The sequence below is a fragment of the Hermetia illucens genome, chromosome 6 (assembly GCF_905115235.1).
Source record: "Hermetia illucens chromosome 6, iHerIll2.2.curated.20191125, whole genome shotgun sequence".
Lineage (NCBI taxonomy): Eukaryota > Metazoa > Arthropoda > Insecta > Diptera > Stratiomyidae > Hermetia > Hermetia illucens.
Genome location: NC_051854.1, coordinates 78016396 through 78032291, shown reverse-complemented (window position 1 = coordinate 78032291; position 15896 = coordinate 78016396). Strand labels below are relative to the sequence as shown.

At 44.6% G+C, this 15896-nt stretch overlaps 1 protein-coding gene across 1 annotated transcript; it reads right to left on the bottom strand.

Moving 5' to 3' along the window:
• Nucleotides 1-1069: 1069 nt before the first annotated feature.
• Nucleotides 1070-13826, bottom strand: LOC119659563 (E3 ubiquitin-protein ligase RNF169-like). The gene is made up of 4 exons (XM_038067713.1): nt 12874-13826; nt 3668-3820; nt 2964-3603; nt 1070-2892 (listed from the first exon to the last, which is right to left on the bottom strand). Exons 1-4 carry the CDS (start codon nt 13307-13309, stop codon nt 2109-2111), a joined length of 2013 nt encoding a protein of 670 aa, XP_037923641.1. The 5' UTR covers nt 13310-13826; the 3' UTR covers nt 1070-2108.
• Between the last annotated feature and the right edge of the window lie 2070 nt (nt 13827-15896).

Sequence of the window (15896 nt, the reverse complement as noted above, 5' to 3'; positions counted from 1 at the left end):
ATCATTTTTATCCCTGAGTAAGTTATGGGAGCCGACGTATCGCCTGAATACGGGCTCCGCCCCTACTTGACTGTTGAAATCTCCAAGTATGATTTTTATATCATACTTGGGACAAGCTTCGAGGGTCTGCTCAACTGTTTCGTGGAAGGTATCCTTCTCCGACTCTGGAGTCTCCTCTATAGGGGCGTGAACGTTTATGAAGCTTATATTTCTGAACTTGCCTCGTAAACGCAGACTGGAGGAGCCAACGTATCGCCTGAATACAGGCTCCTTCCCTACTTGGCTGTTAAAATCCCCAAGTATGATTTTGATATCATAACTGGGACAGGCTTCGAGGGTTCGTTCTATTGCCTCGTAGAAGGTATCCTTCTCCGGCTCTGTAATCTCCTCTGTAGGGGCGTGAACGTTAATGAGGCTTATATTTCTAAATTTGCCTCGCAAGCGCAAATTGCATAGCCTTTCGCTTATATTTTCAAAAGCGATAGCAGCAGGTTCGATTTTTTGACTGACTAAGAAACCTACTCCGACACATGGTTTACTGGATGGTCACTATAATATATGGTGGTTCGTCGCATCTCTAGCAATGCTGTTACCTCAGCCTTATATTGGGACAGGGTAACGGCTAGCTGCTCAGCAGCATTCGGTCTGTACAGGGAGCGCACGTTCCATGAAAAAATGCGCAAATCGTTAATCCGTTATCGTTGCCGGGTTCGTCGTTTTGAAATCCATCCTGTCCGAGGCTCCTTCGGTGGCTTCGTAACATGTTGTTTTCCATGTAGGGTTGTCAACCCTGCCCGACCCCCAACCTGGAGGAGCAGTTGGCACATTTTGTTCCGTTTTTAGGCGCGGGAGTTTCGCCTTCATCGTTCTCCGTCTGCACTTTTTCATGAAGAAAGAACTCCCAGTGATCGTCACGTAGAGGTGGTGATAGGGTTTGGTAGTAGAGCTGTTGGTGTTGGTTCAGCAGGCGTTTCCTAGGTATTATGCTCCATCGTGGGTACCAATCCACGTTTCGCCCTGGGACCTATACTATCCTTTGATCACAAAACTAAAATAAAAATGCTCAAAGTTCAAATTTAAATATATGATAAGTTAATTCTTTATTTCTCATTCTTTATTCTAAACTTAGAAACGAAAACTTATCGTGTCTGATGTAGCTTTCCAATTCTGATTACGTTTAAAAAATTCTTTTGACTGTACACTCACAAAACCGATGAGCATTAGACACGTATCGTGTGACACCAAAAATAACTCGAATAGGATAAAAAACCAAATGTATATTATCGATACACCACTACGTTTCAATTCACAATAATTACTGTGCTTAGAGGAATGTTGTTTCTTTCATATATTGGTTAATATATTTAAATGTTCTAGATTCCACCATGTTTCCTTGAAATGTCAAGGCGTCATTGCCCCAGCTGCCATTGATCGAATCTCAAAGGCTTACAATCAATAAATATAAATCCTAAAAAATTCAAAGGAACGTAAGTCACAAAGTGTTACTACAAACTAAAACATGAGAAAGATATCAATCTTGACAATATCACACTCTTATAATATCTCTGTAGAGTAATTGGCTGTTTGTTATTGTTGGATTGACGTGATGTAGACCAATCGAGGGCTGCCCGTTTAAAAGAAAACCTTCCGCCTGAACAAAATCAAAGCTTCTTTGGGTCCAATCTAGTCATGAAGGGACACAGACGCTTCCGTTTTAGTTCTGATAATTTCTGTAGAACTCACTGAACTAAGATAGTCGATTATATCACAAAAATTCACAACGTAGGCAACGGTCGATGCTGTGCCATCTTTAGGAGGGTTCCCAACAGTACGCTAGCCATAAGTTAGCTGATTGTTGTATTGGCTGTGTTGGCTAACGCGTGGTAAATGTGTCAATACGGAAATTAAATTTGGCATATTGAAATTAAAGAAGGGAAATAACGCTTCTCACTCTCAAAAATCCTTTAAACAAATAAACGAATCCAGAGTTTCAAATGAATAACATCATCTTTTGTTTCTTTGCCGTAAACCATAAACTTAATGGCGTACTGCCGGAGCCTATTCATGCCTCCAATTCAAAGTTGAGAGAGATAATCGGACGCTGTACTTTATTGGAAATATCTTCTGGTTGGCTTAATTCGCCGTGTTGATCGTCTTAGATTAGAAGTAGTACAAGTTTTGTCTACGTCCACTGCACTGGACTTTTTGTGTTGGGTTTTTCCCGTCCCGTCAACCTCCCTAAATGTTACTGTTCGGCCGCAAGTTCGTCGACAGCGCTTAGCCGACGCTGAAGGGCCCGCTTCCGTACTCCCATTCTGGTTGGGGCACTCCGATTTTAGCTTTCCATTCATCGATTCACGTTTCCTTTTCTGAGAATTTGTGCGATCGGGGGATCGTTGGGAATGCACGTCTAGTTCCGCTTGTAGTTTCTTGGCTAACTCAAAATCTCGCCTTTCCTGTTCAATCAATTCCTCACAGCGCTTTTGCTCACTGATCAGTTTCTCCAGTGCCTCCAAATTAACTACATTGCTATTGTCGATTCGATGGTTGCGGTATCTATATTGAGTTTTGCTTTTTCTAAAGACATCACTACGCCTGCTACTCCCTACATCTGAGTTTCTTTCGAGTTTTGATTGTTTCGACTTTGTTCTTTGTGATTTTTTGGCTTTAGAAATACTTAATTCGACACGTTTCAAGAGGACTACGGGATTTCTGCGAATAATTTCAGATTTAAGGCTTTCTGAAATCACATGGAAGTTTCTATTCTGCCGATTGGAAAAGCGCGAGGACCGAAGTAAGCAAATGCCGCTAGAACTTTGCAAAGTTGTGGCAGCACCAACTACACAAAACGCAGACTTGCGTGGGCTTTGCAAAAGAAGTTGTTGCAATAAACTGCAAAAATAAAAGGGTTGAGAATAAAAACACTTCAAAGGGGTGAGTTTATACGTTGAAATTGCTCTTACCTAGGTTTCACATCGGTCGAGCGCCGTTCACAATCATCGAATCTTGACTCCAAGGCGCGCTTCGCCTTCGGCGTAAGTAGAATTTCCTTATTATTTTGCTTGTTAGGTGTTGTTGGCACCGTCCTTATTGGTTTGAAATGGCACATCTCTAATCTAAGACTGTCAGCACTATTCGCGTCTCTGCTAGGAAAGCGGTGAGTATTCGTAGGAGGGACGGTTAAAACTTCACGGTTCCTTGGCCTAGTCAAGAAATTTTGCGGGATTTTCGCGATTATCGCCTTATGTACGGATTGCTTAAGAATATCTGTCCCTCGGTTAAGTCGAACGGCTAACGTTTTAATTAAGTTGCTTTTTGTTGATTGCGCTAGGAATGTAGCTGTTGATGGCGCTGCCGATTGCGTACTGGCGACCTCTCCGTTATTTTGATGAAACGAACTTGCTCCTGAATTCGAAATTGAGGTTGAAGATGCGGCTCCAATTACATTCTTTTTTGATTCTGCTTGTATGCTGGATAAATTATTGGATTTTTTTGTGGAACTTAGGGCATATGAGGAATGACCGGGATTCGCGACTAGCATAGTTTCGCTCGATGTTTCAGGTAGATTTCCGGGATTTGGAGTAGGTTGTAATGTATTTAGTTCTGAAACGAAAACGACATGTAAAGGTATTGTTTTAAGCAGGCACTCCAAAGTGCTTTCGTATACCTTCTGCGATTATCTTCGCTATATAAGCAGAAGTTGCTTTTAGCTCATTTTGCCGTTCAATTTCCAATTCTTTTCGGAAGACATCTAGTTGAGTTTCATATTCCTTACGGATTTCGCCAGGTTGACTCAACTGTGGTTTGATGCTCCGAAACCCTGGAAAGGAAACATATTCAGGACACCTTGGAGCAGATCCAAAAATAAAGGGATGAGACATCTGAACAGAGACGAGCTTAACAAATTAACAAATTTGAAACTTGGTTGACGATTTTATACTATTTATTATGAACGAGTTTCTTGAATGAAGAAGCTGGAAACGAGTTTTTAAACAGTGGCAGGTTATGTAGAAGACGTATGCCAACAGACGACAGAAGATCTCTTCCTGGCAAGCTTTGTACGAACTTTGAGAAAAATGATTGAAGTAGAAGCAGTTATATTTGTAAGCGACGTCAAAAGGTTTCAAAACAGATTCTGACCCTTCTACATCCACTATATCCAAAATTTCACAACTAAACACACATTGATGCTTGGAGATTGACTATGGTCTAGCAGTTCCGAAGAGGCTTCCTAAGCGTGACATTGTGACCGTAATGGATAATCTGAATGCCAAGATGGGCTCTGACAACACCTTGTCCATGTCATGTGATGGAGAAACACGGTCCTGGCGATCGTAACGATAATGGTGAGAGGTTTGTGGATTTCTACACACTCCAGCGTCGCCTTGTCTTCTTCTTCTTTTTCTTCAGCCTTTGTCCCGTTCACAAACGGGGTCGGCTCGTCGTGATTGGTTTCGCCATTTGGCTCTATCGAATGCCTGATATGGATCCAATCTCGAGGCTTTTAAATCCCCATCCAGCGTATCAAGCCACTGTTGTTTCGGCCTGCCTTTTGGTCGTTTACCATCGACTTTGATGTTCAGACCATTTTTGGCAAGTGAATTCTCGTTAGCACGAATTGCGCGACCCATCGAACACGCCTCTGTCGCAATTTTTTCACGATCGTTGCAACCCCATAACGATCACGGATATCCTCATTTCGGATGCGATCAAACCATGTTACGTCACTAGTCCAACGTAACATCTTCGCCTCCATTACCGCAAGACGCTGTTCATTGTCTTTTATAGTCGGCCAACACTCAGAACCATAGAGAGCGACTGGAGGGACGACATTGCGGTAAATTTTAGATTTGAGACGTTCGTTGGTACGTCCATCACAAAGAATACCAGTTGTAGAACGCCACTTCATCCAGGTTCTCCATTGGCTGATAGCGTTGACCTGAGTTATTTAAATCGCTCAGTTCTGGGCAGATCACTGCCGCTGACAGTGATTGCACCTGTTTCATTGGGAACGGTCGTCAAAAATTCAGTTCTATTCAGATTCAATTTGAGACCGTGTTGCATGAGGCGATCATTCCATTTTTGGACAAGTTACTCGAGATCATTTTTGCTATCAGATGCTAGGAAAACATCATCTGCATAAAGCAGTATGTAGAGCGCTGGACGTTGGATGTCCCGTTTGACGGTATCCTTAATAAGAACAAAGAGGAGTGGTGAGAGGGCACTTCCTTGATGAACACAAACAGAGACACGAAGTGGTTTTGATACACCCGCCATACTTCATCGACTTTGATGTTTACTTTTCGGATCGTGGTAGAACAATTGAACTCAGCGCACGAGTTCTTCTAGTACTAAGTGTTGTCGTAAAGCATACCAGATGATTTCGTGTGGCATAGAGTCAAACGCTTTCTCTAGATCCAGAAGTGCAATGTAAAGAGGGCGATTTTTCTCCATGAGTAACCGTGCAGCATGTATTGCGTCAATAGTTCCGCAGTTTTTGACAGATCCGGTTTGATTCACGGTTATTTCAACGATTTCGCGAATACGGTTGTCAAGAATGCGTTCAAAAATCTTCATGGTATACGAAAGTAACCGGATCGGACGGTAGTTTGAACATTCTCCTGGACTACCTTTCTTTTTCCATATTGGAACAGTGATACTTTCTTGCCAGTCAGATGGTGTTCTTTCTTCCTGAACAACCCGATTAAGGAATTCACTGAACCATAATGTTGGGTCCCAGCTCTTCACTTTCCAGAACTCAGATGCGATGTCATCAGGTCCTGTGGCTTTCCCCGATTTCATTCGTTTTATTGCCCCCTCGACTTCAGTTGCGCTGACTGGTGAAACTAGTAAATGTCGGCAATGATTGTGGAAGTGGAGGATGAGCAAATTCTTCAGATTCTGACCCTTCTACATCCACTATATCCAAAATTTCACAGCCACACACGCGTTGGAGCTTGGAGATTGACTATGATTTAGCAGTTCAGGAGAGGCTTCCTAAGCGTGACATTGTGATAGTGATCGATAATCTGAATGCCAAGATGGGCTCTGACCACACCTTGTTCGGACATGGGATGGAGAAACACGGACCTGATCGATCGTAACGATAATGGCTGTCTAATTGGTGATACGCGTTCACAACTGTTCCGTACATACCTCGACAAAACAAGTGCCACTTACATCTCTATTCAGATATAGGTTTGAGCAAATATCACACGAGACTTAATTAAGAGAAATTTAAATATATCAAAAACAAAATCTAAACAATACTACGACTGAAACTTACGTCCGGTTAAATTCTTAGTCGGTGATAAAAGTGCTTATGAAGAACCCCACAAGAAAACATAAGCGTCGCCCATATGCGGGTCCAGGTAACTATGTACTACGGGATGCCATAGAAGCAAAAGAAATAGCACTGTGTACATTTTTAGATATCGAAGGAGCATTCGACAGCACATCGCACACAGGGATACAAGATGCCCTGAGCCGCAAGGGAGTGAGAAAAACTCTAGCTTTCTGAATGGGCAAAATGCTAGAGAGCAAACAATTAGAGGTACCGACAGGTACAAATTCTATTGTGTATTGAGTACTACTTAATGTTGTCCACAGGGTGGGGTACTATTGCCGCTTATTTGGAATGTGGTAGTGGACGAACTCCTGGACGAACTAACAAATATTGAAATACAGGTCCATAGGGGCAAATATTAGGTTACTCTTATGTGATAGAATCCGAACTGGATTAAAGGTTACTAGTGCCTGGTGCAGGATGGCGGGATTGCGTCTCCGCCCAGCCGAAACCACAATAGTACCATTCACTAGGAAACGTAAGCTTGATTACCTGAGAGTCATAAGGTTGCATGACATGAAGGAGAAACAGATAAAAAATTTGGGAATTACGCTAGACCAAAAATTACTCTGGAAGACGTATGTCAGAAAACTACAAGGGCTCTGATGACTTGCAGGCCCATAGCAGGAAAAAATGAGATTGCACCCCGAATATAATACTTTGGATATATACTGCAACAGTAAGATCAATGATTACCTATGGGGCGGTAATCTGAGTCCGGATAGGTGAGTGGTTAGAGCAAAAGGCTATCGTACGGAAGGTCGCGGTTCAAATCTCACTGGTGGCAGTAGGATTTGTATCGTGATTTGACGTCGGAAACCACTCAACTCAGCTGTGAATGAGTACCTGAGTCAAATCAGGGAAAAATCTCGGACGAGCGCAATGCTAACCACATTGTTGGTGTTACGTTACGGTCTTGAATGTGCTCTAACACACTTCAAGGCCCTGATCCAATATGGATTGTTGCGCCAACGACTATTATTATTATTATAATCTGAGCAGAAAGAACTAAACTCAGCACACAAGTTAGGGAATTAAACAAACAACAAAGACTGGCAGTGGGGCAATGAGAACATGCCCAACACCATCTTTGAAGGTCCTCATGGGACTAACCCCTCTCCATCTGCACGTACAGATGCAGGCAAGAACGGCAATTTTCAGGATGGCTGGAAGTATCAGTGCGGCGGGAAGCTGCCTACATCGAAGGAAGATTAATATTCTCTCTAGGCGGTGCCCCGAAAAAAATGATATCAAGGGATAACATGACAACGAGCTTTCAGTTCGATAGTTTGAAATACGTTGGAGTAACACGGCAAACTGGAAAAGCGTGAAGCCAATTGGTAAGCACACTAGCATATTCCAGGCGGAAATGTACACAATAGACAGATGTGCCTCGTTTAGTCCCCAAAAGAACTACATGGGGCAGAGGCCTAAACTTCCAACATGCTGACCTGTTGTATGCCAATGGAAGTGATCGACGCCGCTCTTACGCCTGCAGGCTCAAAAGACTTCCAGGCTAATTTGGTTGACGACTTATGTGATAGTGACACCACATCGGCTAAACTAACCATAAAAAGTTAGCAGGGAGATAAAGAGATACTGTGGTGCTCTGCATATTTCCCCTATGACGGAGAAGAGATCAGAGCTATCTAATATGCCAAAAGTAGAGGCATGGGGGTGGAGGATGTGATGTCAACGCTCACCGCATATGTTGGGGAAGTTCCAACATCAATGCAAGAGGATCGAGACTACTAGGGTATCTTCTTCAACGTGGTCAGGCGAGAGGTCATCGACATCACGGTGGCATCCTCTGACACAGCGGCTCTGGTCGGAGAGTATCAAACGATATCCCACTCTCGGATCGCAGACGCATTGATTTCATAATGGACATGGATTCACCTCCACCCACTCTATTTCGGAATCCGCGGAAGATAGATTGGGTGACATATAAGGTAAAATGGAGCGCCCCACGATCCCTGGGAAGCCCATCAAATGCATTGCTTGAATTGAGAAGACAACCCAGATAATGACAACTAGCATGAGAGACGCTTTCCAAGAAAGATGTCCGCTCAAGATACCAAAGAAGAGTAAAACACCATGATGGAACTTGGATTTGGCAAAACAGAAGAGAACCGCAAGGATGCTTCTTAATCGTGCTCTGAAGTGTGATTCAGACGCTAGCTGGAATCGCTATAAAGAGGCACAGAAGGTTCTAAGATCGGCTAAACGATCATCACGGAGACGCTTTTGCGAAGAGAATAACTCTCATGAGGAAACCTCAAAGCTGAAGCGGATTCTGGTTAAAGAAAGTAGCCAGAAATTGTGTTATTTACATTTACAGAACGGAAGGTACACAGAAAGCGTTGAAGAAACGACAAACCATTTGCTTGAAGTGGCAGAATCCAAAATCTAATCTCGGGGCCAACAGGTGCATACAGCCCTCAACCGAGAGACTAGAATCTGGCATGCAAAGTAGTATCACTGGAGCGAGTAAAATGGGCATTTAACTCGTTCCATTGATACAAGTCTGTAGGTCCGGATGGCATCTCTCCTGCGCTAGTAATAGAGGGAATGGATGCCCTGGGTCTACATATTCGGAATATATATCACGCATGCCTAGCACACGCTTATATTCCAATTAACTGGCCTGATGTGAAGGTTTTATTCATTCCCAAACCAGGCAAACCCACCTACGCAGACGTGAAAAGCTTCCGACCGATCAGTCTATGTGTTTTCTGCTAAAATGACTAGTAGATCGGTTCATAAGGGATACACACATTTCTAAGTGTTCACTTTACCATAGGCAACACGCCTACCAGAAAGGCACATCCACGAAGACAGCAGTGCTCCATGAACTTACAGCAAACATTGAAAAGGGGATGCGCATTCATGGACATCGAAGGTGCCTTCATTATGCCTCATTCGCGGCAAGACAGCGTGAAATCGAACCGCTGCTAATCAGTTAGATCCTTCACATGTTAGAGTGGAGAAAAATCCACATATCGGTCGGCCAGAAGTCTATTGAAGCAGGATATCTCAGGGGCTGGGTTTTCTCTGCACTGTTATGGCTCTTGGTAATGGATACCTTGCTGTGGCTCCTGGAGGACAAAAAAATCTTCGCACAAGCATTTGCGGACGACCTAGTCAGAATAATTACCAGCAAGTTTGCGGACACAGTATGTGACCGCTTGAACGGAACTCTGCATGAAATCCACAGTCCACAGGTGCCTTTGCAATGGACTCACGGTGAACTCTAGGAAGACTGGACTAATTATGTTCACAAGGAAAGTTAGGTGGGGCAAGTATATGCTACCCACCTTAGCAGGGGCGGAAATCCAGCTGGCCGTCAAGTATTTAGGAGTACATTTCGACTCCAAGTTAACGTGGAAGCACCATACCCACCAACAATATCAGAAATCCTGCAGATGCGATAGGTAAGACCTGGGGAATTTTACCAAAACGAATACACTGGATGTATACATCCATAATAAAACCCATTTTGATGTGTGCATTCATCGTCTGGTGGCCGAGACTGAACTTTGCTAACAGCATTAAGCTACTAACGCAAATTTAGAGGAAGCCTAGGTATTACTGGAGCAATGAGTACTACGCCGATTGCGGCACTTGAAGCTATTCTAAATTTACCCCTCATTCACTTGGAGGTGAAACGGAAAGCAGCCAATGACGCATATAGGCTGAATACCATTGGAGCGTGAAAAGGCGGCCAATGACACGGTCATGCGTCTATCTGGAAATTCCTTGACAAACATCCGGTAGCTGATGCCGACCGATCATATGGTTTCCAGATTCGTCTTTGAAAAGACATACACTGTCGATATCACTGAAAGAGAAGAATGGTCGACAAATTGCCGTCTTTTCAGATTGCAGACTTAATAATCTTCACCAAACGGTCAGTCATAGAGGGCGGATCGGGCGCAGGGTGTTCTCGGGGAAGCCGATTGTGGAACTGGCCCGACCCCTCGGAAAAGTGTCGACCATATTCCAGGCGGAGATAGATGCCATTTCATGGGAAGCAGAAAAATATCTGCGACAAAAATGGAGGGGTCGGACCATTCGAATCTGTTCCGACAGTCGGGCGGCATTATCAGCACTAAACAGCAACGACATATCAAGCCAGTTGGTGTGGAGTTGTCATCAAGTGTTGCTGAAACTTGGCCGACTGAACAAAACATTCCTGATATGGGTGCCGGGGCACTCTAACATCGCTGGTAATGAGGAGGCTGACAGACTGGCTTTTCGAGGGTCTGGATCCACAATGGTGGGGCCAGAACCAGCTGTTGGAATCCGACCATCTACTGTCAAGTCTACTCTGAAGGGTGAAATTGCAACGATTTACCCAGCCGAGTGGAGAAATTTGGACTCTTGCCGGCAGGCAAAAATCCTTATGAAAGAGCCTAGGGTCACTAGAGCGGCATTTTTGTTGTCCGTTAAGAAGTGGGACATGAAAACCCTAGTAGGGCTTTTAATGGGACACTGCTCCTTAAACGACCATATGGAAAAGAATGGGGTAGTGGTTTCGGCTATGTGCAGCCAATGTGAGGAGGCGGCCTTGCACTTTTTATGCAGCTGCCCGGCCTCCTCAGATCTCAGATGAAGACACCTTGGCAAGGTTTTCGTCAATGAAGAATCTGCACACTCTCTGCCTCTGGAGAATCTGCTCAGATTCGCTAAAGCTTGCGAACGCCGTAGGCGGGAAGCCACTGAATAGGCGATTTACGTTGATTGAGTGAGTGCTCGGAGCTGCGGCTCCCCCTAGTAAAGTAACCTAACTAAACAGGGGGCAGAACATTGAGGCGATCAAGGCACTTATGTCTAACCAGATGAACTCTAAACCGGTATGAGAATGTCTTGAGAGACTGAATACGTTCGGCTCGCTCAATAAGGGGTGGATATTCTGGGTTCCAGGCCATGTTGGGTTGGAAGGCAATGACGCAGCGGATGAACTAGCTAGGAAGGTAGCAGGGACGCTCTTACATTGGCTAGAACCTTTCTGTGAAATCGGAATCGAATTCATGGTTATGACATTCAAAAGTGAATGGGACCACTGGGCGGCTCTACCAGGAATAGAGCAGTCCAGGGTGCTTATTGGGGGAGTGCACAAAGGACTGCTTAAATCTTCCCAAGAAGAACTTCCGAATTATAGTGGGAATTCTCACTGGTCGGCTAACCAATCACTTAGGGAAGCTAGGGATGTCTACGATGCGGAGCGTTGAAATCTCACATGCTCTGGGACAGTGTCTGCCACTTGGGCAAAGTGGGTCGAGGCATCTGGAAGAACACTTAATACTAGATACTGAAAGATTTGGAAGTTGGAAATATACTAAAATTCCTAACGGTTGTAGGCTTACTTGAGATACTATAGTTAACAGGAGCATTATAATCAGTAAAAGGGAATAATAATAATAGTGGACTAGTAGTGTATTGCGCGTTATGATCACAACCGAAATGAGGATATCGGCGATCGATACGAGGCTGTACCGTGAGGCATCTTGGATGGTATGGTCACATAATTTGCGTTAACGAGGATTCACTTGCCAAGATTGGTCTGAACATCGAAGTCGATGACAAACGACCAAAAGGCTGGCCGAAACGACGGTGGCTTTATACACTGGATGAGAATTTGAAAGCCTCGCGACTGCATCCAGATCAAGCCTTTGTGAACGGGGCAAAGACTAAAGAAAAAAAATTTTAAGAACAAAAAGGAAGCATAACATTGTTGCTGTAGAACCTTTGGGACCATGTCAACATAGTAGAATTTCGATAAGGCGAATGGATAATCCCTGTATGAAGCGACGTAATTTTACTTGTTCCTCCTTTCGAAGGGAAAGCTTTTAGTTTTCCTATGCCATAAGGTGTCTCAATGTACATTCGAGCGCAGTTGCAAAAAATCAATGAGAATATTCGTGGCAGCTCAGATTTGGAGATTAATTGGTTGCCTTAGGTAAACAGTCAAAGGATATTTCTAGCTCGTTCATATACAACTGGAAGAATTCTTAAAATAAAACGGCAGCGGAAGAACTCGACAGCATCTCCCATCAATTTTGTTTACAAACATTGGCGTAAATGCATTAATTGGTTTTATGACTGCAGTTTATCCATATTCAAAAGAAACTCGGATTTTCAGGAAGTACTTCGTGGCGCACGATTAATTACGTGCAAATGCTGTACAGTAAAGGGACTCGACTTTTGTCCCCATGTCAATTATTGACCCCAGCGTACGCCACCTACAACCAGGAAGCGATTGTAAAAATTCTCATGAATGGAAGGTCAAATTGGGAGCCGGCACGCTTCGTCGGATCCTGACGAAATTGATGTTAACGCACAGCAACAGCATCGTAGCGACCTTACATTTTTACATTTTCTACGTCCAGATTCACGCACTCAATGCACTAACTTTCAAAAGGAACGCGACAATTTTGCTCGAGTAAAAACCTTCACTTTTACGCTGTGTCAGTGTCAGGACACTCGGACGAGAGAAAATTTGAATTGAGTCCTGTCAAAATCACCTGCTGTCCGCGCCGCTGCAGTGGCAGCCGTTCCAGTTGGGCTGGATGAGGTTGTTGCATCGGCTGGTGCGCCAGGTGCATCGATGCACCGGGACTGGGTCTCCGCTTCGGGTGCACTGCAGTCCGCTCGATCTCCGGACCGCGGTTGCAGGTTCTCCTTCCCGAGTTCCTCCGCGAAGTTGGTCTGGATGAATCGCCAGAGAGCCTGGTCGACGAGCGTCTGGCCCTTGTTCGCCTTCCGCAGCCAAGTCCCGAATCGCTTTCGGCAGCAAGGACAGGTCAGCGCGTTGAACCGCAGGACGCCGTTGAAGCAGCTCAGGCAGAATCCATGTCCGCACGGCAGCAGCACAGGCTCCACGAAAATCGACTGACAAATGTTGCAAGTTAGGTCGTCGGCAGAAACTTGGCCGAACAATTCCGGTTCACGCGGAAACATCGGCCGTCGGGACTATTGTTGCGAGTTGACAGTTGCGATAGTAAATTTTCCGGTACTCGATCCCGCGGCGTCTTTTCAAACTCACTTTCGCTGGCTTGGGACAAGGTCACTGCCGGCGTGCTTGGCATTTAGCTGAGACACAATTCCGACTTGGCGAATGACAGTTGAGCTCGGCATCGAGTCACGATCGCCGGCAGCTGTTTATGTTTTTCAATTGCTTTTGTTTGGATGGGGGAACTTCACGTCAATGTTTTGTATCCAAATTCCCGCGATTTAGGAGCAAAGTCGTCTCCCTGTCCACAAGGTTCTTCTTCCTACACCGAACTGCGCAGCGACCACCGGTTGCGCTACCGCTTCCCGGATTCAACACTGTCTTTTGGGAGAAACTCGACACTGATTCTCACATTTCTGCAAACAACACGCCACAGACAAGCCCCCTTCTCGACATTTTTCGCTGGCTGACTAGGTATAAAATGAATATTTCAGGAGATAACACTCTTGCGACCGCGCGATTTTACACGATTGCGAAATTCGCCACAACTCTTCGGAGCCGCAGCGGCGGAACGGATCAACGGTTAGTCTTGGATTAACGGTTTGCGCTTTTGCTAATTAATTCGATTTAATTCGTGATTCGAATATCAAAGCAGATATCTGTAAATTGCCATTTCCTTAACCTTTATATTATCTGTAGTTGCTCATTGCGAAAAATCCTCGCTTGCAATTTACGCTAATTTTCCAGTTTTGTTTCAACTCTTTCCGGGCTGGTAATGCTGTTGCATTAGGACGAGTTCCACACGTAAAGAGTACGAGGTACTACGGTGTACGCTGTCGCGTACGTCCGATGTAACGTACGCTGTTTACACCAGTCAATTTGCCGGTAAACAACGCACGCGCTTTACTACGATTCTGGAAAAGTACTATTTGCTCCAAAATAACATACTTTAAGGGGCAACTGAAAATTATGAATTTATATTTTTCGAATTAATTCAATGTGGGAGTCGGATCAGTTAATTTTCCGGATATTTTTGAAATTTCTTCGGTTGTGCGTGTCGTTTCTTCAGCTTATTTTATAATGAAAAAAAAGACAAAATTTTGTTTTTTAATGGCGAATAGTGGGTGTCTGACAAACAAAAATTCACTGAGGAGTGGGACAACTGTTCCTCGAAATACCGGTATATGAGGAATAAAAGACTCACTATTCCGCATTAAAAAATAAAATTTTGTCTTTTGAAGGTTTTGTGTGAAACGTCTGTCTGTCTGTCTGTCTGTCTTTTTTTTTAGGATGTGGAAATCTTCAAAAGACATTGGTATGGACACCAGCGTGTGGGATTTTTACCCACTAAAACCATCCACGACTCCCTCCCTGCCCCGCAGAACCACCTTAAGGTATTACATCGCGGGGCGGAGTCAGTTCATTCTAGATTAAACCTTTCTTCTATACGCTGCGCACGTGACCGCGATTTTCTCCTATCCTCTGCCTTTCGCAGTTTGGCTTGGGTAGATGCAATCGTAGAGTTGACCGCATCCCACTTTTCTTGATGTGCTAGCATTTTCGGCACATGATTTTCTGGTACCAGCACCTCCCCTAGAGTCTTTTCTAAATTTCTCCTTTCTTTCTTTCTTTCCAACCGCTTCTTGATAGCAGGAATGAGTCTGTGAGTCCACCGACCCTTTCCCGAGCGTTTCCAATGCTCTTGCCATCTATTTATGGATCTCTCCCTCTCAGCGTTTTTAGTCTGCGATAAGGGAGCGATTGGCTTCGCATTATATATATTCACCATCTCATCTGCCAAGATATCGGCATCATCTGAGACAGTCCTGAAGGCAAAGCATACCCTCAGGGCTGTCCTCCTGTAGACTGCACTCAGTTGGTTAGTGTTAACTGACATCCGCAACACCTCCCTTCAAACTGGGGTCGCATATGATTGAGATCACCACCCTGGCTATAAGCAACTGAGAGGTATGCCGTGGCCTTCCCACGTTCGGCATCGTCCTCGCCAGGACCATACTAGCAGTGGATAATTTATTGCAAACATACTTTACGTGCTGCTTATAGTTGAGCTTCCTGCTTATCACCACCCCCAAGTATTTGATGATTGACTTGGAAGTGATGATATGATTCCCAATTATAATACAGGCCTAATTTCTATAATGAGAACGCGCTTATGATGAGAACCGCTTCTGTTTTTTCTTCCACAAGTGTCAGACCAGAGCTCTCTAGCCTACATTTAACAACACTAATTGCCTCGCTTCGAAATGCTTTGTGACAAAAACCAACGCTATGTCCTCAGCGTCACCCACCACTGTGGCTTCATCCAGAAGGGGAAGATTAAGTACATCGTTGTACATGATGTTCCACAGTAGTGGGCCCAATACGGAGCTGAAGTACCAACTTCTGCCGCTTCCATGCAGCTGGAAATATTTCCTCGGACATGCACGCTTCGCGCAACTCAGCAAGCATGTCCGGCTAGGACTTCACGGCAAGCTTAAGGGCCTTATTCGGTACTCCGTCCAGGCCTGGCGCTTTATTGTCTCCTACTCTACCGCAGATCTCCAGCAGCTCGTCTCTGGTGACTGCCGGAATTAC

Bases quoted from the DNA above. Each gene is read 5' to 3' on its own strand.
- LOC119659563 (XM_038067713.1), bottom strand. From the start codon at position 13,309: ATGTTTCCGCGTGAACCGGAATTGTTCGGCCAAGTTTCTGCCGACGAC. The intron at 3,821-12,873 runs GTGATTTTGACA...TTTCCTTTCCAG, and splicing joins TGCAGCGGCGCGGACAGCAG to GGTTTCGGAGCATCAAACCA. The intron at 3,604-3,667 runs GTATACGAAAGC...TTTTCGTTTCAG, and splicing joins AGCGAAGATAATCGCAGAAG to AACTAAATACATTACAACCT.